This window comes from Myotis yumanensis, unplaced genomic scaffold (genome assembly GCF_028538775.1).
Source record: "Myotis yumanensis isolate MYYU_CA2020_CCGP unplaced genomic scaffold, mMyoYum1.0.hap1 SCAF_12, whole genome shotgun sequence".
In the NCBI taxonomy this organism is placed as follows: Eukaryota; Metazoa; Chordata; class Mammalia; order Chiroptera; family Vespertilionidae; genus Myotis; species Myotis yumanensis.
In genome coordinates this window covers 48,496,744-48,521,533 of record NW_027223763.1, presented here as the reverse complement: position 1 = coordinate 48,521,533, position 24,790 = coordinate 48,496,744, and the positions used below count along the sequence as shown (strand labels likewise).

General features: G+C 41.7%; 1 protein-coding gene and 1 pseudogene across 1 annotated transcript; both read left to right on the top strand.

The window, feature by feature from the left end:
• Positions 1 to 303: 303 nt before the first annotated feature.
• On the top strand, positions 304 to 3,014 carry LOC139021237 (prorelaxin-like). Its single transcript, XM_070431607.1, has 2 exons — positions 304 to 505; positions 2,562 to 3,014. The coding sequence occupies exons 1-2, from the start codon at positions 304 to 306 to the stop codon at positions 2,903 to 2,905; spliced, it is 546 nt and encodes a 181-aa protein (XP_070287708.1). The 3' UTR covers positions 2,906 to 3,014.
• Positions 3,015 to 8,655: 5,641 nt separating this feature from the next.
• On the top strand, positions 8,656 to 12,149 carry LOC139020321 (nucleoredoxin-like; annotated as a pseudogene).
• The last annotated feature ends 12,641 nt before the right edge of the window (positions 12,150 to 24,790 follow it).

The window sequence follows — 24,790 nt, the reverse complement described above, 5'->3', positions numbered from 1 at the left end:
ACAACTGTAAGAGGGCCAAGAACAGAAAGATGGGCAAATGGAGGAAAGGTTGAAAAGATAAATTAGAGCTGGGAAGAGGGGTAGGGGTAGTACATTACAAGGAGCTGGGTGGGGAAAGGGGTGGAGCTTGGACCATTGCCTCAAGGTCTAAGTGGTAGCCTGAGAGCTATAAAAGCTTGGTGGAGCCAAGGAAAAGTATCCTGAAGCCCAGGATTGGCATACTGGCAGAGGCTGGTAGGTGGCAGCAGCTACAGTCTCTAGACAAAGGCTGAAATGCCCAGAGCAAGAGAGATAAGGTCCAGGATGCTGCGCCTGTTCTTGTTCCACCAGCTAGGAAGTTGGCTGCTACTGAGCCAACTTCCCAGAGAGAGCCGAGGCCAGGACACAGAAATTTTTACTAAGTGCAACCTCGAATTAGTCCGTTTCTTCATCCGTGTCTGCGGCACTCACATCTGGGCAGAGGACATGAGGAAGCAGCGTAAGCCAAGATCTGGACCATCTGCAGGTGAGAGCTGCTGGTCCCTAAAAATTCGGATTGTTCCCTTTATAACTTGCTTTTCTAGTAAGGGTCTTACCAGGGATCTTACCAGAGCAAGGGAAAACTATGGGAACAGTAAACAATTTTATCTGAGAGCCATGCCCTTCGCCTCTTGGCAGCAAGGCAGTCTTGGTGGGGAGAAGGGGATAGCCACAGAGGAGATAAGTCTGCCCAAAGACCCGTAAAAGGCAGGGCAAATTGGGGTTAGACCCCAGAGTCAAGGTCTGTGGCCTGGAGAGCAGGAGTGCTACCGGCTGGGGCAACTGGACAGGGCATCTTGAGAGGACAGGGGGCAGTGAGGTGTGAACCAGTTATCAAATATGTCTGACGCAGAACTCAAAAGACCTCCCATAGGGTCCTGGAGAGGTGGACATGAAGCCTCGGATTTAACAACTCTCTTCCTCTGTAAAAAAATAAATAAATAAATAAAATGCTGGGCCATGGCCCATGCCATTGAAAACCTCCTCTTTTGTTTTATTTTATGTATTTTTTTTTATACTTCACCAAAGGGGAGAGCCTAGCTTCCCACTTCTCTTATTTACATGCTTTTACTGATATTTTAGAGAGGGAGAGGGGGAAAAAGAGAGAAACACTGATGAGTTAGAGAAACATCAATCGGTGAAACACTGATTGGTTGCCTCCTGCACAACCCCTACTGGGGATTGAGCCCACCCCCAAGGCAGGCATGGGCCTGACCAAGAATGGAACTAGCAAACTCTAGGTGCATGGGACGACACTCAACCAACTGAGCCACACCAGCCAGGGCCCCACAGCTTTGAACTGGGTCTTGAAATTCATTTGTAAGAGTAGGGATTGAAGATAAACAAAAGGGCCTTGTCATCTTCAGGAGAACCCGCAAGGGACCAAGAGTCAAAGGAAGTTTGCCCTTCAGACAAACAGCTAAATGATTTTGTTGCAGAATCACTGCCCAAAATTCAGGTGTGTGTATTAATGTGCTAGTAGGCCAAAACATTGAGACACTGGTTCTTGGAGATAGAGAAAGGTGTATTCAATTTGGCTGAGGTGACAGAATGGGAGAGCAAGATCTCACAAATCCATCTGTCCCTAAAAGCAAAAGTAGGGAGTTTTTATGTAGCTAGGGCGTAGGGGAAGGAGAGTTCCAGGGAACTGACAGAGAAGTCTGTATAGCTTTAGTCACAGATGATGCTTTTTCATAGCAGACTCCTGAGTGTCAACAGCTCATCTCAGCTACTTAGAAGACATTCTTTCCTTCTGCAAAACAAACTCAAAAATTCTCCTGGTGACCCTGTATTTATTTCCTGCTTGAAAAAGAGATAGTACATCAGCAACTTGAGTCCATTCATGAGAACAAAAGAGTTGAGTAGGAAAAGTGCTTAACATGTGAACAAAGACCTGATTAAGAATTATTTAATTCTAGCTGTCAAAAATACTAGGGGCATTAAAATCACAAGGGGCTCAGCTACAATTTGGAGTAAATATTCTGAAGAAGAGAAATCGTTAAAGAGTATATGTATGAGGCATCAAGGACTGGTTTCACCACCCTAAGAGATTGGAGCAGTTGAAAATTCTGCCTTTTTAACTTTATCTTGAAGCAGTAATTTTCCACCATAGATTATTTGATAGTTTAAAATAACTAATATACTCTTCAAGCGTTATTATAACTAATGGTAAGTTACTTAGCAATGGAAGAAAATTACTCAGGTAAGAAAAATTAATATGTAGTCAAACTGTTTTTAATGACCAAGATGACTTCAGCTATGTCAGGGAAAGGTGCAGGCCTTTAATGAAAGCATTAAGGGGACATAAGAAGTAACAGATGGTCCAAGTGGAATAAAGCATTATAAACTTGGTATATTTGTAGTATTTTAAAGTGCCCAACTATATGAACTAAATTGTTTACATATTAGGTAACTTGCTGATTATGTTGATATTTAATTTTATTGAGACAATGCTTTCCTTTATATCTATGCAAATTTTTAGTTTTCCTGATGTCCATTGACATGAGTATTTTTTCTTCTCCTCCTCTTTTTTTTAAACTTAGAAATCATGCCATTTTCCACCACCAAGAATGCAGAACCCTTAAATATGAGGATGGAATTCATTCCTACTTCTCAACAGGAACTGAAGACAACACTGGCTGAGAGGCAGCCATTATTGAAAGAGCTACTTCAACAAGCTTCATCAAAGGATATAAATCTTAACTTTGAAGAATTTAAGAAAAATGGTCTCCAGAGACAAAGTGAAGCAGAAAACGAAAGTCTTTCAAAATTAAAAAACATACGCTTAGTTAAACATTTCCTAAAAAAGAGAGAGGCCACTTACCTATTATCTGATAAGTGTTGTAATGTAGGCTGTACCAAAAAAGAGGTGGCTGTCTACTGCTGAGATGAAACTAATTGTGCATTTCATGTAATGATCACATGTATTTGCAATGACATTCACTGATGCCTCCATCACCCCACTGATTATTAGAATATGAGAAATGGTTTTTAGTGTTTAGGTCTTTAATTTTGTGTTTAAGAAAATATTCCTTGTATTATTGTAGTTTCTGTTAATAAATATTTGCATGCTAAAAAGTATTTTGTCTTTTTTATTAATGGAATTTTGTTAATTGCTTTTTTAATGCTGATAACTTAAAATGGCAATAAAATCTTTATCATTTCAACCACACACAAATAACTCAACTTAAAATTTTTTTTAACTAGATAGTAAAACTCTATGTCTTGCATTAGTAAGAATAGATGTCTATTTTTGAAACTTGTATTTGATAACTTATGATCTGTCACCCACTTTTCCCTCAAGATCTAATATCCAAGTGTCCTTTCACTACTTAATATTAAACAAATTATTTTAATAGCAAAATTAAAAATAACTCAGTGTACATAATGACTAACAGGTCCATAAAATGGACCAAAATATTTTCATTGATATTAACTCATATCAGATATACAAATAGTCACAAAACTTGGGACTTTTCAAATACATTTTTAAAGATTTTTTGTGTTGTATTGAACTATCAATTGCAATAAGATTGGACACTATTTCATTCTTTTGGGATCAAATAAACTTAAGTATTTTTCAAACTAGCGTTCTTCACTTAATTCTACTGCCTAAGAAGCTAAAAAGTAAATTATGTTTTTTTAAGGGGAAAAATAAATAGCTATATATATAAGAAAATAAGGAAGTCAGTGTCCTTATTTAAATTATAGAAAAAGTGGTTTAGCAAGGGAATGTACTTTATATTTACTACTAGAGGCCTGGTGGACAGATTCGTGCACTGGTGGGGTGACTCGGCCTGGCCTTCAGGGATCAGGCCAAAACTGGCTCTCCGACATCCCCTGAGGGGTCCCGGATCACGAAAGGGCGGTTTTCAGGTAATGCACCCTGGAATTGGGCTCCCTCCTCTCTGGTTCCGGGTGCATCACCTGAGAACTGTAGCTGCCAAGTCACCACAGTTCAGCAGCTCCTTCGTTGAGCGTCTGCCCCTGGTGGTCATTGTGTGTCATAGCTACTGGTCAGATGGTGGAACAGTTGGACAGTCGCTTAGGCTTTTATGTATTTAGATTGTAGAATTTACAAACCATTTCTTTAACAAAGTAACTGTGAATTGATATGAAAACTTGTTAGAATAGTAAATTAACAAACTTATCATTTTAGGATTTAGCTAGTTCCTTCAATTTACATAGACGTAAAATTTTAGACAAATTCACTTAAATACCAAGTAAATTTCCACCAAATGTCTGTGGCCCTGACTGGGAATCAAACTGTGACCTCTTGGTTATTAAGTTGATGTTCAACCACTGAGTCATGCCAGTCAGGCTATATGTTTATTATTAACTAAAGTCTATAGTTTACATTAGGGCTCACTCATTGTGTTATAAATTCTATTTTTTAATTAATTGACTTTGTTTTTAGACTAGTTTTAGGTTCACAGAAAATCTGAGTGGAAAGTACAGGAAGCTCCCATATATTCCCATCCTTTCCAGGGCACCTATTCTCCTACCCTCCAATCTTTGTACATTTGTACAACTGATAAACCAACATTGACATATTGTTGTCAACCAAAGCCCATAGTTTATACCTGGTGTTGTACATTCTACAGATTCTGACAAATGTATAATGACATGTATCCATTCTCATAGTACCATATAGGACAAGGTCATTGTCCTAAAATTCCCTCCCTTCCCCCAAATCTCTGCCACCAATTCTTTTACTGTCCCCACAGTTTTGCCTCTCTAGAAACTCATTCGTTACCACACAATATATAGCCTTTTCAGATAGTCTTCTTTCACTTAATAATATGTCTTAGGATTTCTCCATGTTTTTTCAAAGCTTGATTATTCATTTCTTAATGGCACTGAATAACATGGGCATGGAGGTACCACAGTTCTTTTATTCATTCATCTTGGTTGCATTCAAGTTTTGACAATTATGAATAGAGCTGCTATAAAAACATTCATGTGCAGGTTTTTGTGTGGACATGTTTTCAACTCATGTGGGTAAATAGCAAGAAACATAATTGCTAGATGATATGGTAAGATGTTCAGTTTTTTTTAAAAAAAAACTTCTAGAAGAGCAAAAGACAGTAATTTTGAGAAATGTTGAAGGAAGTTTCAAGACTTTTCTCTTCATGAAAACATGCTTTCTTTAGCATTCAGTATGTTATATGTTATAAGATTTCATTATTTGTAAAATGGGGTTAACGAAATCCATTATTTAGCTCCCATGAAGAATGTTGAGAAAATAATGTTTAAAATGTGATAGAGTGGTGTGACCAGTGTGGCTTAATTAGTTGAGCATGATCCATATACCAGAGGGTCACTGGATAGATTTTCAGTCAGGGCATATGCCCAGGTTGTAGTTTGATTCATAGTCAGGGCATATGCCCAGGTTGTAGGCTCAGCCCCCAGTAGGGAATGTGCAAGAGACAGCCAATAGTTGTTTCTCTCTTATTTCTATCTCTCCTTCTCCCTTCCTCTCTAAAATCAATAATAATTTTTTTTAAAATATGATAGAGCATATACTGGACATCTTTGAGAAATTTGATAGCTGAAAATATAAATAAAAATGTTATTACTAAAATCTATTGTTTTACAATGGCAACATACTTCTTACAACCACAGAAAGGAGAAAATAAAGTGACTAATACTGAAAAAAAACCCACACAAAAACTTCTAAGCTGTCTTTCAAAGTGGCTATATCATTTTACATTACCAGCAGCAATGAATGAGTTCCTCTTACTCAGATCCTCCACAGCATTTGTTGTCAGTGTTCTGGATTTTGGTAATTCTAATAGGTGAAATGGTATCTCATTGTTCTTGTTGTTTTAATTGAATTTATTGGGGTGACATTGGTTAATAAAATTATACAAGTTCCAGGTATACAATTCTACAATACACCATCTGAATATTGTATTGTGTTTACCACCCCAAGTCAAGTCGTCTTCTTCCATCACCATTTATACCCCTTTACCTTCTTCTACCTCCCCCCATGCCTCCTTCCCTTGGGCAGTCACTATACTGTTGTCTGTGTTCATCAGTCTTTGTTTTTTTCCTTGTCTAATCCCTTCACCTTCTCACGCATTCTGTTCTCTGTATCCATGAGTCTGTCTCCACATTGTTAGTTAATTTTTGTTTATTAGATCCCACATGAGTGAAATCATATGGTACTTGTGTTTTTCTAACTGGCTTATCTCACTCAGCATAATACTCTCCAGGTCCATCTATGCTATTACAAAAGGTAAGATTTTCCTCTTTTTATGGCTGAGGAGTATTCCCATTGTGTAAATGTAGCACAAGCTTTCCCCCCCGCACTTATCAAGTGCTGAGGAGCACTTGAGCTCCTTCCAATCTTGGCTATTGTAAATAGAACTGCAATGAACACAGGGGTGCATATATTCTTTCAAATCTGCGTTTCAATTTTCTTTGGATATAATCCCAGAAGTAGAGTAGCTGGGTCAAAAGGCAGTTACATTTTTTAGTTTTTCAGGAAACTCTACACTGTTTTCCATAGTAGCTATACCAATCCGCATTATGGCCAACAGTGTACTAGGGTTCCCTTTTCTCAACATCCGCGCCAACACTTGTCATTTGTGGATTTATTAATGATATCCATTCTGAGGGGTGTGAGGTGATAACTCATTGTGGTTTTATTTTGCATTTCTCTGATAATTAGTGACATTTGGCATCGTTTCATATGTATATTGGCCATCTGTATATCTTCCTTGGAGAAGTGTCCAATCAGGTGCTTTGCCTGTTTTGAAATTGGATTATTTTGGGGGGGGGGGGGTGTTTATTTTTTGGTGTTGAGTTGTTTGAGTTCTTCATAAATTTAGAATATTAACTCCTTATCAGAGGTATCATTGGTGAATGTGTCTTCCTATTCAGTGGGTTGTCTTTTCATTTTGCTCGTGATTTCTCTTGCTGTGAAAAAATGTTTAGTTTGATGCAGTCCCATTTGTTTATTTTTTTTCTTTTGTTTCCCTTGCCCTAGGAGATATATCAGAAAAAATATTGCTACAAGAAATATCTAATATTTTACTCTGGTAACTGCTGAGTCCACTCCTTGAGTGTGTTACTCATGAAGGTGTTTGAATGGTGCTCCAACATGGTCTGAAGCTTTCCACTGGGTGCGCTGGCTCTGGGGCCTCCTGGAAGGTGCAGGCCAAGGTCAGCCACCACGTGTGCTCTGCCTGGGGCCATCGATTATGAACAACAAAGCAATCTACAGATGGCTTCTACTTGTGCTGGGCTTAAAGGTGCCCAGGAGAGGTCAAGCTGCAAGCCAAGGCTGGTTACCACTAGTGCTGGGCCTGAGGCCACTTAGCAAGAGTTATGGGGCATGCTGAGGCCACATGCTGCTTGTTTGAGAGATTTTAGGGAAGTCTGGAACATAAGCCAAGACAGGCCATTTGTATGGGGAAAAAAACATGGGAAACAGCTTGGATAGGTCCGCTAGTTGGGTAGGGCAGGGTCTCAGTATATCACCAGTAGGGTGAATGGTGATACCCAGGTTGATGGAGACAGATATGGCACCTGCCCACTGGCTCCATAGGGGGAAGGCTCAACACACACACACACACACACACACACACAAAACAATAGCCTCTGCCAGCACTGTCCAGGAAAAAAACACCCTTAAGCTCTCTCTGATACCAGACAACTCAGTTTCTCCCTAAATGGCCTTGGTGCCTTTTGAGCTGCTGCCTCAATACTGGAGCTCAGAGCAACCGAGTTAAAATAAGTCAATGTATGGACCCTTTAATACAGTGGTTCTCAACCTTGGCTGCACATTAGAATCACCTGAGGATCTTTTTAAAATCCTGATTTCTGGGCCTCATCCTCCAGAAATTCTTTCTTTATTACTAATGTTGTGGCCCCACCCCACAACAAAGAAACAGAATTTCCAGAGGATGAGGCCCAGAAATCAGGATTTTAAAAATTTCAATGACTCAGGCCTCTTCTGCTTACCAGCTCTGTGATATCTGGCAAATTTCTTCTATAAGTCTGAGCTCCCTCATCCATAAAATGGGGATAATTATAGTACTACTTGATATGACTGCTACAAAGATTAAATGGGGTACAACATGTACAAGCCTGATGTGGTAATCACTCAACAAATAATATGTCATTATAATCATTCTTTCAAAACATATCTTTGATATCAAACAATACTATATGGCTATAGTAATCAAAACAGTATAGTACTGGCAAAAAACAGACACATAGATCAGTGGAACAGTATAGAGAGCCATAAATAAACCCACATCTATATGGTTAATTAATATATGATAAAGGCAGCAAGAATGTATAAAGACCATATATTCAGTAAACAGTGCTTGCAAAACTGGACAGTTGCAAAAAGTAAAAATAGAGCACCTTCTTACACAATACACAAGAATAATCTCAAAATGGATTAAAGACTTAAATATAACACTCAAAACCATAAAACTTCTAAAAGAAAACATAGGCAGTAAAAGAAACATTTCTTTTAGCAATATTTATCTCCTTAGACAAGGGAAACAAAAGAAAAAAATAAACAAATGGAACTACATCGAACTAAAATGATTCTGCACAGCAAAGGAAACCATCAACAAAACAAAAACACAACCTATGAATGGAAGAACATATTCACCAATGATAGATCCAATAAGGTATTAATATCCAAAATTTATAAAGAATTCATACAACTCAACACCAAAAATTCAAACAAATTCAATTTAAAAAAAAATGGGCGAGAACAGATGGACACTTCTCCAAAGAGAACATACAAATGGCTAATAGATATATGAAAAGATGCTGAACATCACTAGTCATCAGATAATTGAAAATTAAAACCACAATGAGATATCACCTCACACCTGTCAGAATGGCTATCATCAATAAATCAACAAAAAAGTGTTGGAGAGAATGTTGAAGAAAAGGGAACCCTAGGGCACTATTGGTAGAAATGCAGATCAGTGTAGCCACTATGGAAAACAGTATGGAGGTTCCTCAAAATTAAAAATGAAACTGCCGCCCTGATTGGTTTGGCTCAGTGGATAGAGCGTTGGCCTGCGGACTGAAGGGTCCCAGGTTCGATTCCAGTCAAGGGCATGTACCTTGGTTGCGGGCACATCCCCAGTGGGGAGTGTGCAAGAGGCAGCTGAATCGATGTTTCTCTCTCATCGATGTTTCTAACTCTCTATCCCTCTGCTTCTCCCTTCCTCTCTGTAAAAAAAATCAATAAAATATACTTTAAAAATAAATAAATAAATAAAAATAAAAATGAAACTGCCATATGACCCAGTGATTCCACTTCTGGGTATATATCTGAAGAAACCCAAAGTATAATTCAAAAGAATATATGCACCCGTATGTTCACTGCAGTGTTCTTTACAACAGCCAAGATGTGGAAGCAATCCAAGTGCCCATCAATAAATGAGTGGATTGCCAAGCTGGTGTGATCAGTGGTAGAGCATCAACCTATGAACCAGGAGATCATAGTTTGATTCCCAGTTAGGGCACATGCCCAGGTTGCAGGCTCAATCCCCAGTGGGGGGCATGCAGAAGGCAGCCGATCAATGATTCTCTCTCATCACTGATGTTTCTGTATCTCTCTTTCCCTCTCCCTTCGTCTCTGAAATCAATAAAAAAATAAGTTAATAAAATAGATGAGTGGATAAAAAAGCAGCGGTACAGAGAAACTATGGAATATTACTTGGCCATAAAAAAAGAATGAAACCTTGCCATTTGCAACAGCACAGATGGACTTAGAGGGTATGCTAAGTGAAATAAGTCAGACAGAGAATGATAAATACCATACAATTTCATTTATATGTGGAAAATAAAAGAGTGAAATAAATGAACAAACAGAATAGAAACACTCAAAGATACAAAGATCAGACTGATAGTTGCCAGATGTGTGGGGGGTTGGGAGGCTGGGTGAAAAAGGTGAAGGGACTAAGAAATACAAACTGGCAGTTACAAAATAGTAATGGGAATGTAACTACAACATAGGAAATATAGTCAATAATATTGTAATAAGTATGTTGCCAGGTGGGCACTGGAAATATCGGGAGAAATCACTTTGTAAAGTACATGATTGTCTAACAACTATACTGTACACCTGAAAATAATATAAATAAATATTGAATATAAACTTTAATTAAAAAAATTTTTTTTAAATGTAAAAACCTATATTTGGATACATATTACTGATATGTATTCTATAATACATACTTGCTGTAAACACCAAGAATAAAGTGTAATAAAACACCATTACAGTAGGGAAGACAAATAAATAATTGCACAGAAAGCAAAGAAGTAAAGGAGACATTACTTGTATTATAAGCAAGCAATTATTTTAGTTATTATAATTCATTCTACCCACAATTAACATCCTAAACTAAAAATTTTAAGGATTAAGTCATGGGAATCCTAGTTTCCACATCAAAATATCAACACAAAATGCTAAAATAAGTTGAGAAACAAATATTCCAGTATAATTCCTAACAACCCCATGTTTTATCTTTCATAAATGAAATTCTTATTTATAAATACTCAAATGTGTTTTACTGGGCAGCTCCCATTTTATGACAATGTTCTGGAATAAGGTAGCTAGGATGGGAAACAAATAAGTCAGGCAGGAATTCATTCAGTAATAACAGTAATTTATTCATTCAAAATAAATCATTTCACTAATAATTTGTTCAATTCACTAAATTCATTGAATCTTGCTAATATTGTAAGTAGTATTTGTAGGTAGAATGTGTTTATTCATTCATTAAATGTTTAGCAGGTACTGTCTTAGGCTTGGATAATAAATATTAAACAAAAACAGTTCCACCCCTGGTTCTTGCCTCTTGCCTTCGACACCACTGTGGCCTCGCCCACTGTGCAGACCCAGGGAGCCCTGCCACTGCAGTCTGACTGCCTGCTGCAGTGGGCCAGGATGTAGGACTTTCTGGAGGAGGGAGATACTCCCTGAGAAGTTGATGACAGGAAGCAACAAGGAGGTGGATTACACTCACTGCTCTACTTCGGCTGCAGCCTGAGCGCCCCCCTGCGCTCAGTTTAATGCCAGCCTAGCCACTTTCTATGGCCGCCTGAGCCAGGACAAGGGAATACAGAGGCTTGGGCCAGAGGCTGTGAGCCTGAGGGGAGGAGGGATTGGCTGGTGGTCATGGAGCCAGAACCCCAGTGCTGCCTGGAAATGTCTTTGTGTCCTTGGACCAGGACCAGCAGCAATAGCAGGACTTCCTGGGTGACATGTCTTGGTTGACAATGCAATACAGAAAGCTTAAACTTTGGAACAAATATCAAATTTCCAACATTCATCACTAATATTCTTGGATGCCACCACTGGGAAGATCATGTGCAGGAATGGGCTGCTGGTGATTCATGGCGACCCAGAAAATTTGGAATTCCCTTGGGGACCTAAACCGTATTTTCAGGGAAGTCATTGCAGGGCTCCTGCTTAGAAATAATGGAGAATAGCAGCCTGGAGGGGTCTCACATGGAAGTCTATTTCTCCGTACACTGGTGTCTCCCCTGCCAAAGCCTCACCCCGGTCCTGGTGGAATCCTACCAGAAGATCAAGGAGGCAGGTCAGAAATTTGAAGTCATCCTTGTTAGTGCAGACAGGTCAGAGGACTTATATTCAAATAGTACTTCAGTGAGATGCCCTGGCTTGCTGTCCCCTACACTGAGGAGGCCCAGTGTTGTGCCTCAACTGGCTGTATGGAATCCAAGGCATTCCCACCCTCATCATGCTGGACCTGCAGGGTCCAGTGGAGGTGCTGACCGAGGGCAAGAACTGCAGGGAGTTCCCATGGAACATCATGCCTGTGCTCGGAGCTGTCTGACTCCAATGCCCTGGAGCCCTGGCCTCATCCTTTTTGTAGATTCTGAGGATGATGGGAAGTCCCAGGTGGCCAAGCAGGTGATCCAGCCAATAGCTGAGAAGATCACTGCCAAGTACAAAGCCAAAGGGGAGGCACCACTTCTGTTCTTCATGGTGGAGGAGGATGATATGATTGACTCCCTGAGAGATTACACCAACCTGCCAGAGGCTACTGGACATGGCAGACTGGGTCAAGTACATGATGGATGTGGAGGAGATCAGCCCTACCATTGCAGAGGCCTCTTGAATGACTCCTAGAAGAGAAGCTCAAACAAGAGTCCATCTAGTGGGCCTCCGACCTCATGAGACATTACTTAAAACTCAGTCTTCCCTCCTTCCCTTCCTTCCCTTCCTTCCTTATACCCATGGACTTCTCCAGCGTGTCCTGAATCACATAACCCAGGTGTCCAGCCTCTCTATGGTACCGTTTTCTGCATTAGCTTCTCAGCTAGTACCCTAGGGTGCGCATCCTCTCAGCAGCATAGGAACCCACCATGTTTGGAGACGCTGCTTGCAATTCACAGAGGCCCACACCTGGCCAGAGCTGGTGCTGCATCACTCACTCTCAGTCACCAGCTCTTGGTGAAGTATTTGCCAAGGTGTCCTGCCCAGTGAGCAAGAAGGGACAGTGCATCCGTGCTCTGGCTCACACAGTTCAGTGACAAATTTGCCAGTAGTCAATTCTTAGGAAGCTTATTCAGGGCCGCATCGTTATGCCTCAGCTTAGAGCTTCTGGTGAGAAATCTTTTTCTAGGTAACTTAGTCTGTTTTGGTCTGAGGGAAAAACACTAGCTTGTCAATTGGTACTTGGGCAGGGATCTCAGATTTCAAAGGAAGTTTGTGTTCTTCTCTGGTGATTCATATAGTAACTGCTTACTTTGATTGAGCTCTTACCATGGACTAAGAGCTTCTCATTCCTTTCTTATCTCTCTTTCTTCCTTGATCTTGACCTTCTTTAAGTTTCTGCCTTCTCATACAAACAGCCCCTACTAGCTTGGAATTTTGTTAATAACTTCTTCCCCTCCAACATCTTTCCAAGAAGATGCACCTGGCCCTGGTTCTTAGAGAAGCACCGCTTCCCCAGTGCATTCCTCTGGGCCGGGACTACATGAACTCTGTTGAGGTGCCTGTGCCCAACTTTGGTTACCCCTGTCATTCCCTTTTCTTTTCAAAGCAGAACTAAAAAGAGACTACTTACCAGAAGCCTAGCTTTTTCCTAAGAACCTGCAGAAAAAGCTGTGCCCAAGGGTGGGAATGAGGGCAGAAGACATGTCAATGAAGAGTATGCCTTGGGTCCACTTTCCTAGGCCCTGCTAACCTGGCTCCTTATTTGGGCTTAACTGACCACAAAGAGGAGAATAGCATCTGTGTTCTTAGCATTTGGGATGGAGGGCTTCGCCTAGGAACCTGCACAGTTTTAGCCTCTCTCAACCAGGTGTCGGGGTCTTTGAAGCAACCCCAGGCCTTATCCTTGGTTCCACTCTACAGAACTCTGCCAACCAAGACCATTTATTTGGAAAACCCAGCCCCCAATTATCTGTAACACCATTGCTCCTGTCTGAACTGGATTGCTGATGTGTAGTTCAGAGGTACAAAATTAGCTGGTAATTAGACTGTTACTTGATGTCACCAGCCTGAAATGTAGTCACTTAGTAGGAAATAAAGCAGGCATCCTTAAACATTAAAAAAAAAGTTCCACTCCTCAATGAGCTTACAACTAATAGAGAAGAGATAATTACTAGTACATGATTTTTTTTCAAAATTCACCATAGTGCAACAAAGAACTATAATTATGACATAAACATAAAATAGGATATAAAGGAACAAGTAGTCAATTCTTAGGAAGCTTATTCAGTTATTCTTTAATTCATTCACCAAATGTGATATGATTGTTGATATTAACATGTCATTTATTATTTGTTATTGATATTATTAGTTATAATTATTAACATTAAATTATCTCTGAGAACCAACTATGTGCCAGGCACTGTTCAAGAAAATGATATCAAGGTAGACAAAATTAATAAAATCACTGCCTACATGGAGCTCACGTTCTGGGAGGAAGAGACTAATAGTAAACATATAGAGAAGTAAAATATATAGCATGTTAGTTTGTAATGAATGATAAGAAGAAATACAAAGCAGGGCAAGGGTATAGCCAGTGCAAAGAGAATGAGAATATAAATCAAATTTGCCAGTTCCTGACACATATTGCTTACTGTGTGTGTGTGTGTGTGTGTTTTGAATCTTCCTCTCAGTTATAACAAATATTTTCCTTTTTCACAGGGTTTCGCTGATAAAGTTCTGACTAGGACTCATGGCCCACTGTAGATTGGACATTAGTTGTTTTTTAAGGACGGCAATGGAATCAAGCTAATCAAATCACATCAACCTTTAGAAATATCTGAGTGCCAGTTAATTTAACAGTATTAATGGATGCCACTGGGAAAGCAGGGCAAAGCTGGAGGAAGGGAAAATGGAGAAAAAGACAGTCAGGAGGCAGAAAGAAAGGGGGAGAGAAAAATTAAAATGTGAAGGGAAATGGAGAATATCATTCACAACTGCTGGCGCCTCTCTAAGGCAATGGTTCTCAACCTTGGCTGCACAGTAGAATCACCTGGGAATCTTTTTAAAATCCTCATTTCTGGGCCTCATCCTCCGAAAATTCTGTTTGTTACTAATGTTATAGCCCCACCCCATAACAAAGAAACAGAATTTCCGGAGGATGAGACCCAGAAATCAGGATTTTAAAAAGATTCCCAGGTGATTCTAATGTGCAGCCAAGGTTGAGAACCAGTGGTCTAAGGCTTTGTCAGCTTTAAACCGGTTACTCCTGAGACGGCCCCTGACTGCCCCCTCGTGGCGGATCGTATGGGCTTCACAGCCAACACTAATTTTTTTAAAAAAGTAAAGTGACAAAGCTACCTATAGAAAGAAACTACACTGCTCTTTCCTGCCCTTCCCCTCCTAATTTAACAAAATTCTGTCATTCTTAGAAGGCAAATCCTCTACGAGTCCCTGCCACGGACTAATTGCCATATGGCAATAGACAGTCCTCTATAATCTATAACCAAAAGAACCAGATTATCATCCCAGGCACCCGAGGCCCATTTCGCCCTGTGGAGCGGGTAGACATTTTCTGAAGAAGCTTTGAGTCTGACTTTAAAATACACATTACACATACGTTCGCACGCATTACGTTTCAACATATTTCACTTCCAACTACGCGTCAGGCCCCGAGGCACAAGGGACAAGGACAGCAGACACAGGCCCTGCCTTCCTGGAGCTGGGGGTGCAGAGGAAGAAGTAACTGCGCAAGCACGCCATCGAGAACCAACCTCCTGAGGTAAACACCCTGAAGGAAAGGAGCGCCTTCCCTGAGGAAGTGACGCCCCACTAACAACCACGCAAAAAAAGGCTACCCTGGAAGGAACAACACATCGTTTGTGGCTTTTTTCCCGTTAACTGGGGCCCGTGTTTCATTTGATTCGTCTCCCTAGTGAGGGAGGCAAGAAAAAGAAAAGCAACCATGTTACTTACCAGCGCCTGAGAGCCAGGGGGAGCACGGGAAGCCCAGGCCCAGCCACCATCTTGCGCCACCTCCTGTCGACGTCCCCGAGGTCCGCACGTGCTCAGTAGACCTACGGGTGTGCGCGCATGCGTGTGCACGTGCCCAGCTCTGGCGCAGGCGCAGGCGCAGGCGCAGGCGCAGGGCCATGAGGCGGTTAGCGCATGCGCGTGGCTGGCCTATCTCGGGGGAGGGGGCGGTGTGAGGGATGTCTGTGCTCCTCCACCTGTGCCCACTGTGGCTCGGGCTCCTGCTGGTTCGGTTCTCCCAAGAGCAAAGCTACGCGAGCAGAGCCCGAAAGCTGTGCGGCAGGCACCTCCTGAGAGGCATCGTGAAACTCTGTGGAGATGCCGACTGGAGCCACTTCATGGAGAACACCCCCTTCAGAAAGCAGCTGGCTCCCCAAGCCATGGAGAAGGTGGAAAGCTTCCTCCCTGGCCGGGCGAAAAGCTCCCCAAACGCTTTCCGGGCCCGGGGGAGAGGCACAGACGCAGGTAAACGTCTCTAAACCAAAGGCGTGTTGGACTCTCTGTATATTTCTTATCCCTGAATCTGCTCGGCCACATGGCGACCTTCCCCAAGAAGTGGAATGTGTGCCTAGTACACAGGTAGATTTGAAAACGAAAATTATAAGCCGGGGTAATGTAGATATACAAAACCTCTAAGAAGCTTTTTTTAAAATATATTTTTTTAATTGATTTTTTACAGAGAGGAAGGGAGAGGGATAGAAAATTAGAAACACCGATCAGCTGCCTCCTGCACACCTCCTACTGGGGATGTGCCCGCAACCAAGATACATGCCCTTGACCAGAATCGAACCTGGGACCTTTCAGTCCGCAGGCCACGCTCTATCCACTGAGCCAAACGGGTTAGGGCAGAAGCTTTTTTTTTAACTGAGGGGAAATAAGTGTACATATGTCAGTCCACACATGCTGCTCTCCGCTAGCTTTCCCTTTCCGGAGTATCCTTGTCACCTGGCAAACTCCATTTGTCCTGCAAAGGCTAACCTGGGTATCATTTCCCCCCCGTGGGCTGCCACTGACCTTCCCGTGGCTCCTCCACTCTCCGTCTGGCACAGGAGTAACACTCGGCTCTATCGAACTCGCCTTCGGCTGGCTTCATGATTGGCCTGGCCCAAGTGCAAGAAGCAGGAAAGGACCACGGAGGTTGCTAAAATATAAAGCTCGCCACCCCCGCATCCCCTTTTCTTGTGCCTATCTCCTCTGCTCACACACGGCCGTGTCCCACCAGACTTCACTTAAAAGTTCAAAGATCAAGTTATTGAGAATTTCAAGACTGCGACAGTTGAGCATTAAACAAAATTCAGGGTCCTTCGAAGCACCGTGTCTGTGCGGCCGCAGGAGCCTCACTCCTGTGAGTCCAGCCTCTGGTGCCCACCCATGGGGTAGCGGCCGTCTCAGGCTGTTTTCACTTGACGTGCCGAGCAGAGGGCCTGGCGCGTTGTCTGTGCTGAATGTGTGTTGAAGTCATCCTGAATGCTGTTAGGCAGTTTTTACGAAGAATATTCTTGTTCCAGAGCTATTGTTATCTTCCAACTATGTTTTTTTTTTCTTTTACATTTTTGTGACTAACACATATTAAGCCCCTTATGGTTTACCGTTTTTTCAAAAAGAAGATGAATTTTATTTATAGGCGGTCCATAGCATAGTCTGATCAAAATTATTGTCTTTTTAAGGTAATTACATGTATTTGCGCAAATTTTGCAAAAGTCAAGATTTCTGAAATTAAGGACTATCATGTCAAAAAAAAAAAAAGAAAGAAAAGAAAAAGAGAGACCTTAATGTAGATGACTGAAACAAAGTAAAAAAGTGCCTGTCTCATTGTAGGCACTCATTAACTTATTTTTTAATGAAGGAATGAATGAGTGAAACTTACAATATTAGTGCTGCCATGGGAATGAAACTTTTAAAGACAGACACCATGGAAACCATCAGACTGAATCTTGACCATTTTCTACCATCAAACCTACCTACACATAAAGTCACTTTATCCCGCTCTTATAAAGGAAGAAGTGTCTCCCTGAAATCTTCCACTTGTACATTAATTTAGTGATTTTCACACTTTAAAGTGCATATGAATCACCTGGTGGATGCTGCTACTATACAGACTCTGATTCAGTAGGTCTGGGTGGGACTAGAGAATCTACAATGTTACAAGCTCCCAGGTGATGTTGATGCTGTTGGTTGGATGATGCTTTTTGAGTAACATGGGCCTAGTACACCTCTCTACCTATTCCTTATTCTTTTCTCCCAGACATGCAAGGAGGACCTTCACTTTCTACATCATGTTGGGTGGACATTTCTCTCACATCTAATACTGTGCTTTCACTACCTATATTACAGTCAAAATTTTACTTTCAGATATCCAAGCTCGAGTTTGTTATTTTAAAAGAGCTTGGAATCCCTTTTCTTGACAAAGCATGCTATGGAGACAATTTTCTTAATTAAAAATAAAAAGTCGCCGGGCAGCGTGGCTCAGTGGTGAGCATCAACATATGAATCCAGAGGTCATGGTTCAATTCCCAGTCAGGGCAGATACCCAGGTTGCAGGCTCAATCCTCAGTGAGGGGTGTGCAGGAGGCAGTCAGTCAATGATTCATCATTGATGTTTCTATCTCTCTCTACACCTCCCTTCCTCTCTGAAATCAATAAAAATATATTTTTTACAAATAAAATAAATCTCTTCCCCTTTTTCATTCATCTTCCCAAGCCCTCTCCCATCTAGCAACTATCTAAACACACTCTTTATTTATTTTTATTTTTTTTAAAATATATTTTATTGATTCTTTACAGAGAGGAAGGGAGAGAGATAGAGAGTTAGAAACATCAATCAGCTGCCTCCTGCACACCCCCCACTGGGGACGCACCCGCAACCCAGGCACATGCCCTTGACCGGAATCGAACCTGGGACCTCTCAGTCCGAAGGCTGACGTTCTATCCACTGAGCCAAACCGGTTTCGGCTAAACACACTCTTTATGAGTGTGTTTCTGTTCTGCTTGCTTGCTTATTTTGTTTTTTAGATTCCATATATAAATGAAATCATCTAGCATTTTAACTTTCTGATGATCTATTTACCTCCAACACTGGAAAAGTTAGTTTGGTACACTGATATTAAAAAAAAATTTATTTCAAAGCTACTCATACATAACTTAAATCTGATATTGTGTACTTTTTGTTATGGATCCTGCATGTATGGCCATGTCTCCAAGACCTACCCCAAAATGTGGCTTCATGATATTTCTAAATTCTGGCTGAGTATATTGTGCCTCCCATTTCTTAGTGTAGGAGAAACCATTAATGTTTCATCACCAGCTTTTCATAATCCATAACACCTGTTCCAGTTATCTATATATATATATATAAGGCTAATGTGCAAAGTGTCCCCTCTGGAGTTCAACTAGGAGACCAAGAGTTCAATCACTTGCTATGACGTGCGCTGACCACCAGGGGGCGGCACGGGACAAAGGAAGGCCCCGGCCAGCAGCTGGGGAAGGGAGGCCCCAGCTGGCAGCCAGCAGGCCACGATCGGCCCTGATTGCCAGCAAGGCCTAGGGATCCCACCAGTGCACGAATTTCATGCACCAGGCCTCTAGTATTGACCATATTCCCCTATCTTCATATTCATTCATGTATTCTTTATTTTTGTTTGCTTGTTAGATATCATTATCAAAACTGGGCATGCAAGCCCCCTCTCTATATTAATTCAACATTTGAGTGCCTCTTATTGACTAGGTATTTTTCTTGAAAATCTATATTCTATATAAATAAAAAGCTAATATGCTAAGTGTCCTTCCCTCTGTCCAAGGGGTCACTATGACATGTACTGACCACCACGGGGCAGACGCTCAATGCAGGAGCTGCTGTAATGCATACTTGCCATTTACAGAGAAACGGCAGTGCAGACCTGGCTGACAAAGCAACACTCAGCTTCCTGCCCCATCCCCTCAACCTCTCACTGACAGGTACTCTTTATCTTCATCCTACAAATCAGTGTCACTACCCAGAAGAGGGCCTGCAAAATGCCTACCTTCTTGGGTATCTATCTGAGCAAAGTTGCACAGAGAAATAAATCTGAGGCCAAAGATGTTCTCCCACTAAAAACATGGGCCATTGCTGCACGGACCTTCAGTCCTGAGCAGTGAAAAAGACTCCAGGAAGAAGGTGATTGCTTTTGTATTGTTGGGTGAGGATGAGGACTATGTATGTATTGTGGGGGTGCAATCTATGCTCTAACCCTCCCTGGACCAAGATAGTAAAAAAAGTCCTCAGGGGAAGGTGCTCACTCCAGTTTCTGAGAGTTCCAATAGCTGAAACCCCTAGATTTGGGGTTCATTTCTCTGTTTTCCAGTGTCTCCCTGCCACACTGAGATTTTCTGCTAAGAAACATATATCCTGTTTATTTAAAACATGGTTCCCTGCAGTTATGATTGTGATTACTCTAATATTTGGGTTTGAAAAATAATGACACTACGCTTTTGAATATACCAGTACACTGTAATGTTGTGTTCATCTGAATTCAAAGTATACATCTGGGGTCAAAAACTGTGTTTTCCATGTACTACCTATATGATCCTCGGGCAAATATTTTCACTGAGCCTAAGTTTCCCCATTTGTAAGTTGCAGATATTGATAGTACCTACTGCTACCATTAATATAAAAACAAAATGAGGCCTGGCCAGTGTGGGTCAGTTGGTTGGAGCATTGTCCTGTGCACAGGAAGGTCACAGGTTCCATTCCCAGTTAGGGTACATACCTAGGTTGTGAGTTCAATCCCCAGTTAGGGTGTGCAGGGGAGACAACCAATCGTCTCTCTCTTCTCCTCTCTCTAAAAATCAGTAAAAACATATCATCAGGTGAGGATTAAAAAAAAAAGAGTAAATCAGAGAAAAGATGTCAAGAGCCTCATAATTAATAACTAAATTTTAGTTACTATTTTTTAAAAATATTTTTTTATTTATTTCAGAGAGGAAGGAAGATGAAGAGACAGAAACATCATTGAGGAGAGAAAATCAATGATTGGATGCCTCCTTCACACCCCCCATTGGAGATCAAGTCTGCAACCCAGCATGTTCCATCCCATGTGGGAATGGAACCGAGACCTCCTGGTTCACAGGTCCATGCTCAACTCTACTTTTTTAAATTTGTAATGAAAGTAACTTATAGGAAGAGTGTGGAAGACACACTTATTTGCATCCTTCTTGACACTGAAAACTATCGTCTTTTTTTGAAAGAAACTCAAGCTAAATGCAAAATAAAATTATTACAGTTACCCAGTGTGGATTTTTAAAAAAATATTTGATACTGTATTCAGTAAACATGGCAGCATGTCTCATTGGTTCATATGGTATCAAGTCTGGACTTTGTCAGCCCATTATCCAACGGTTGATGTTAGTGATCCTGCTAAAACTCAGTATGACATAAAATGACTGCTTCCTGGGTATCTGGGGACACAAGATAACTCTGTACATCCAGAGAGCTCTTCATTTAAAAAAATGTTGTCATTTGTGAACCTTATCAACACTACAAATGTATTCTACATACATGTCAATGGAGTCCTTGTTATTTATACTGCCTCCCTCAAGAAGTGTCTAATTTTGTCCAATTTATTATGAACACATGTGCACTCAAAAATATGGCCTCAGAACTGGCTGTTTTGGCTCAGTGGATAGAGCGTCAACTGGCAGACTGAAGGGTCCTGGGTTCAATTCCCAGTCAAGGGCAATGTACCTCAGTTGCAGGCTTGATCCCTAGCCCTGGTTGGGGTGCATGCGGGAGCAACCAATTGATGTGTCTCTCTCACATCAATGTGTCTCTCTGTCTCTCCCCCTCCACTCTCTCTAAAAATCAATGGAAAGATATCTTCAGGTGAGGATTAACAACAACAACAAAAATGGCTTCAGATTTTTGTAGTAAGATTACTGCAGAGAGAAATACATATAACAAGAATTGTTTTTGGAGAATGAATGCACCCTTCTCAATAAGATATTGACTTCTGGTATCGCCTCCCCAGTGTGTGCTTCCAAGTTGGCTCTGCAACTATCCCTGGTGATATGATAAATTTCAGAATGCATATCATTGTTCCACCCACAAAAGGGTGATAGATTTTATTACTGACCAGATTTTATCTACTTGTCCCAATACCATTTATTAAATGAACTAAAATGTTCCACATTGATTAAACACCTTATCATATGCTGATCACCTTCTGGCCTTTCTTTCCTCTTCTATTGATATGTTTATGCACCAGTAACACAATTTAATAACTATGAGGGCAAAGCTGCACTCATATTTCTTTTTTTTCAAAATACTCTTAACAATTTTCACACATTTATTTGTCCAGAAGGAAGTTAGGATAATTGCAATTTTTTAAAAATCCTGTTAGATTTTTATTTGCATTGGGCTCTCCAGGTAGGCAACTGCATTATCTGTAAATAACAGTAAATATTAATTCATATTTCTGTTCTTATTGTATCAAGTAGAACCTCATATATGTGTGTGTGTGTGTATAGAAGAATCTTCTTATTGTATACTAATAATTTTAAAGTCATAAATGGATATTAAGTTTTATCAAAATATATTTTATCTAATGAGATTATCTTAGGGCCTTTCTCTTTTAACTTATTCATCTGAGTAATACATTTAAAAGTAAACACTAGAGGAAACCAAGATGGCGGCATAGGTAAACACCAGAAATTGCTGCCTCCCACAACAAATTAAAAAATACAACTAAAAGACAAAACGGACATCACCCAGAACTACAGGAAGGCTGGCTGAGTGGAAATTCTACAACTAGAAGGAAAGAGAAAAGCACACTGAGACTCAGAGGAGCTGCGGAGGTGGAGTGCAGAGGTACGGAGGCACACTTGGCAAGGGCTGGCGACTGAGGACACGGCTGTCTTTTTAATCGGGAGGGAGCCACAAGCCCCCCACGGCTCTGAACTCCAGTTCCGAGTGAGTCTCTGGGGACCTAGACTCATATGGGGAGAAACTGGACTGTCTGGCAGCTTGCAGAACTCGGAACTCGAGGGCGGTTTTCTCTCAAAGGTGCTTGCAGCAATTACTGGGACACTGAGACTCGGGGCCCCTAAGGGCAGGGCTGAGGATCAGCCATAGCTGCTTGCTCCGCCCTGTTGATCCCCTGAGACCCTGCCCCACCCAAGCCGCAGCAGAGGCTTTTGCATATGAATGCCCTGACCCTTCCCAATCTGAAAATTACCTAACAAACTGCAGCTGGGCCAGACAGACCCAGAACTTCCAAGAGAAGGCCCAAGGCCCCACAGCAGCTTGCATTGCTTCACAGCTGGGCCTCATTTGGGCACCTCCAAACCCCAAACAAGGAAGGGGAATCTGCAGATCTCTTCGTAGCTCCTGCTGGGTAGCCTCAGGAAGAGGCTAAATTAGCACCTCCTTAGATCCAAGAGCCAGTGTACCCAGTGGTCAGAGTGGGACCATCCAGATTACAACTCCTCAGATCCATAAGGGACACACTCAGGGGGCAGACTCAGTGAGCACCAAAGCCCCACTGAAGCAAGTCTTGCCCCATAAGGGGGTCTTCAGCACAGAAGTTCTCCCACTATAGACACAGCTGATTCTCACAGCCAATAGGCCTGGAGATCAATTCCTCTCAGTGATACCTACAACAATCAAGGCTTAACTACAAGAAGACTGTGCACAAAGCTCACAGAGGGGTGCACCAAGAGTGTCCACCTCAGGTAATTGGGGAGGCTGAGCCCCTGGGCCCTATCGGACACCTAGCACACAAAGCCACTCTACCAACACAGGGAAGCATAATAAAATGCGGAGACAAAGGAACAGGACAAAAATGACAGAAATGGGGGAAAGCAAACTACTGGATATAGAGTTCAAAACTACACTTTTAAGAACTTTCTAGAAACCGCTAATAAATGTAGTGAGACCCTCAAGAAATCTAGTGAGACCCTCAAGGTTATGATAAAGGACCAACTAGAAATTAAGCATACACTGACTGAAATAAAGGATATCATGCAGAGTTCCAATAGCAGACTAGAGGATCGCAAGAATCAAGTCAAAGATTTGAAATACGAAGAAGCAAAAAACACCCAACCGGAAAAGCAAAATGAAAAAAGAATCCAAAAATACGAAGATAGTGTAAGGAGCCTCTGGGACAGCTTCAAGCGTACCAACATCCGAATTATAGGGGTGCCAGAAGAAGAGAGAGAGCAAAATATTGAAAACCTGTTTGAAGAAATAATGACAGAAAACTTCCCCTACCTGGTGAAAGAAACAGACTTACAAGTCCAGGAAGCGCAGAGAACCCCAAACAAAAGGAATCCAAAGAGGACCACACCAAGACACATCATAATTAAAATGCCAAGGAGAACCAAGATGGCGGCATAGGTTAAGGCCGGAGTTTGCTGCCTCGAACAACCACTTCAAAAATACAACTAAAAGACGGAACGGACATCACCAAGAACCACAGGAAGGCTGGCTGAGGAGAGATTCTACAACTAGAAGTAAAGAGAAATCCATATCGAGAGTCAGAGGAGGCGCAGTGCGGAGGTGCGCATGGAGCGGGCCGGCGGTGGAGGGCACGGTTGTTGTTTTCAATCGGGAGGGAGTTTCAGACTCTGAGCTCCAGATCCGGGCGAATCTCTAGGGACCCAGACTCAAACAGGAGAAGTGGGAAGGCAGCTTTCTCTCCGAGGTTTGCAGCAGTTGCAGAGCCGCTGGGGACGGAACTGAGCGCAGCCATAACTGCTCGCCCTGCCCGCCCTGTAGATCCCCAGGGACCCGCCCCACCCAAGCCCTGCACAGAGGCATTTGCCAGATAGCCTCAGGCAAAGGCTGGATTAGCACCGCCCTAGAGATTCATCACAGAAGCTCTCCCACTGCAGACACAGCTGACTCTCATAGCCAGTTAACCTCGAGGACAATTTACCCCTAGTATTGCCGACAGCAATTAAGGCTTAAATACAACAAGACTTCGCACAAAGACCACAAGGGGGTGCACCAAGAAAGCATAAAAAATGCAGAGACAAAAAAACATGACAGAAATGGAGGATATAGAGCTAAAAAACGCACTTTTGAGGGCTTTCAATAATTTGCTAGAAACTGCCGATAAACTTGATGAGAGCCTCAAGAAATCTAATGAGACCCTCGATGTTGTGGTAAAGAACCAACTAGAAATTAAGCATTCACTGACTGAAATAATATTATACAGACACCCAACAGCAGACCAGAGGAGCGCAAGAATCAAGTCAAAGATTTGAAATGCGAAGAAGCAAAAAACACCCAACCAGAAAAGCAAAATGAAAAAAGAA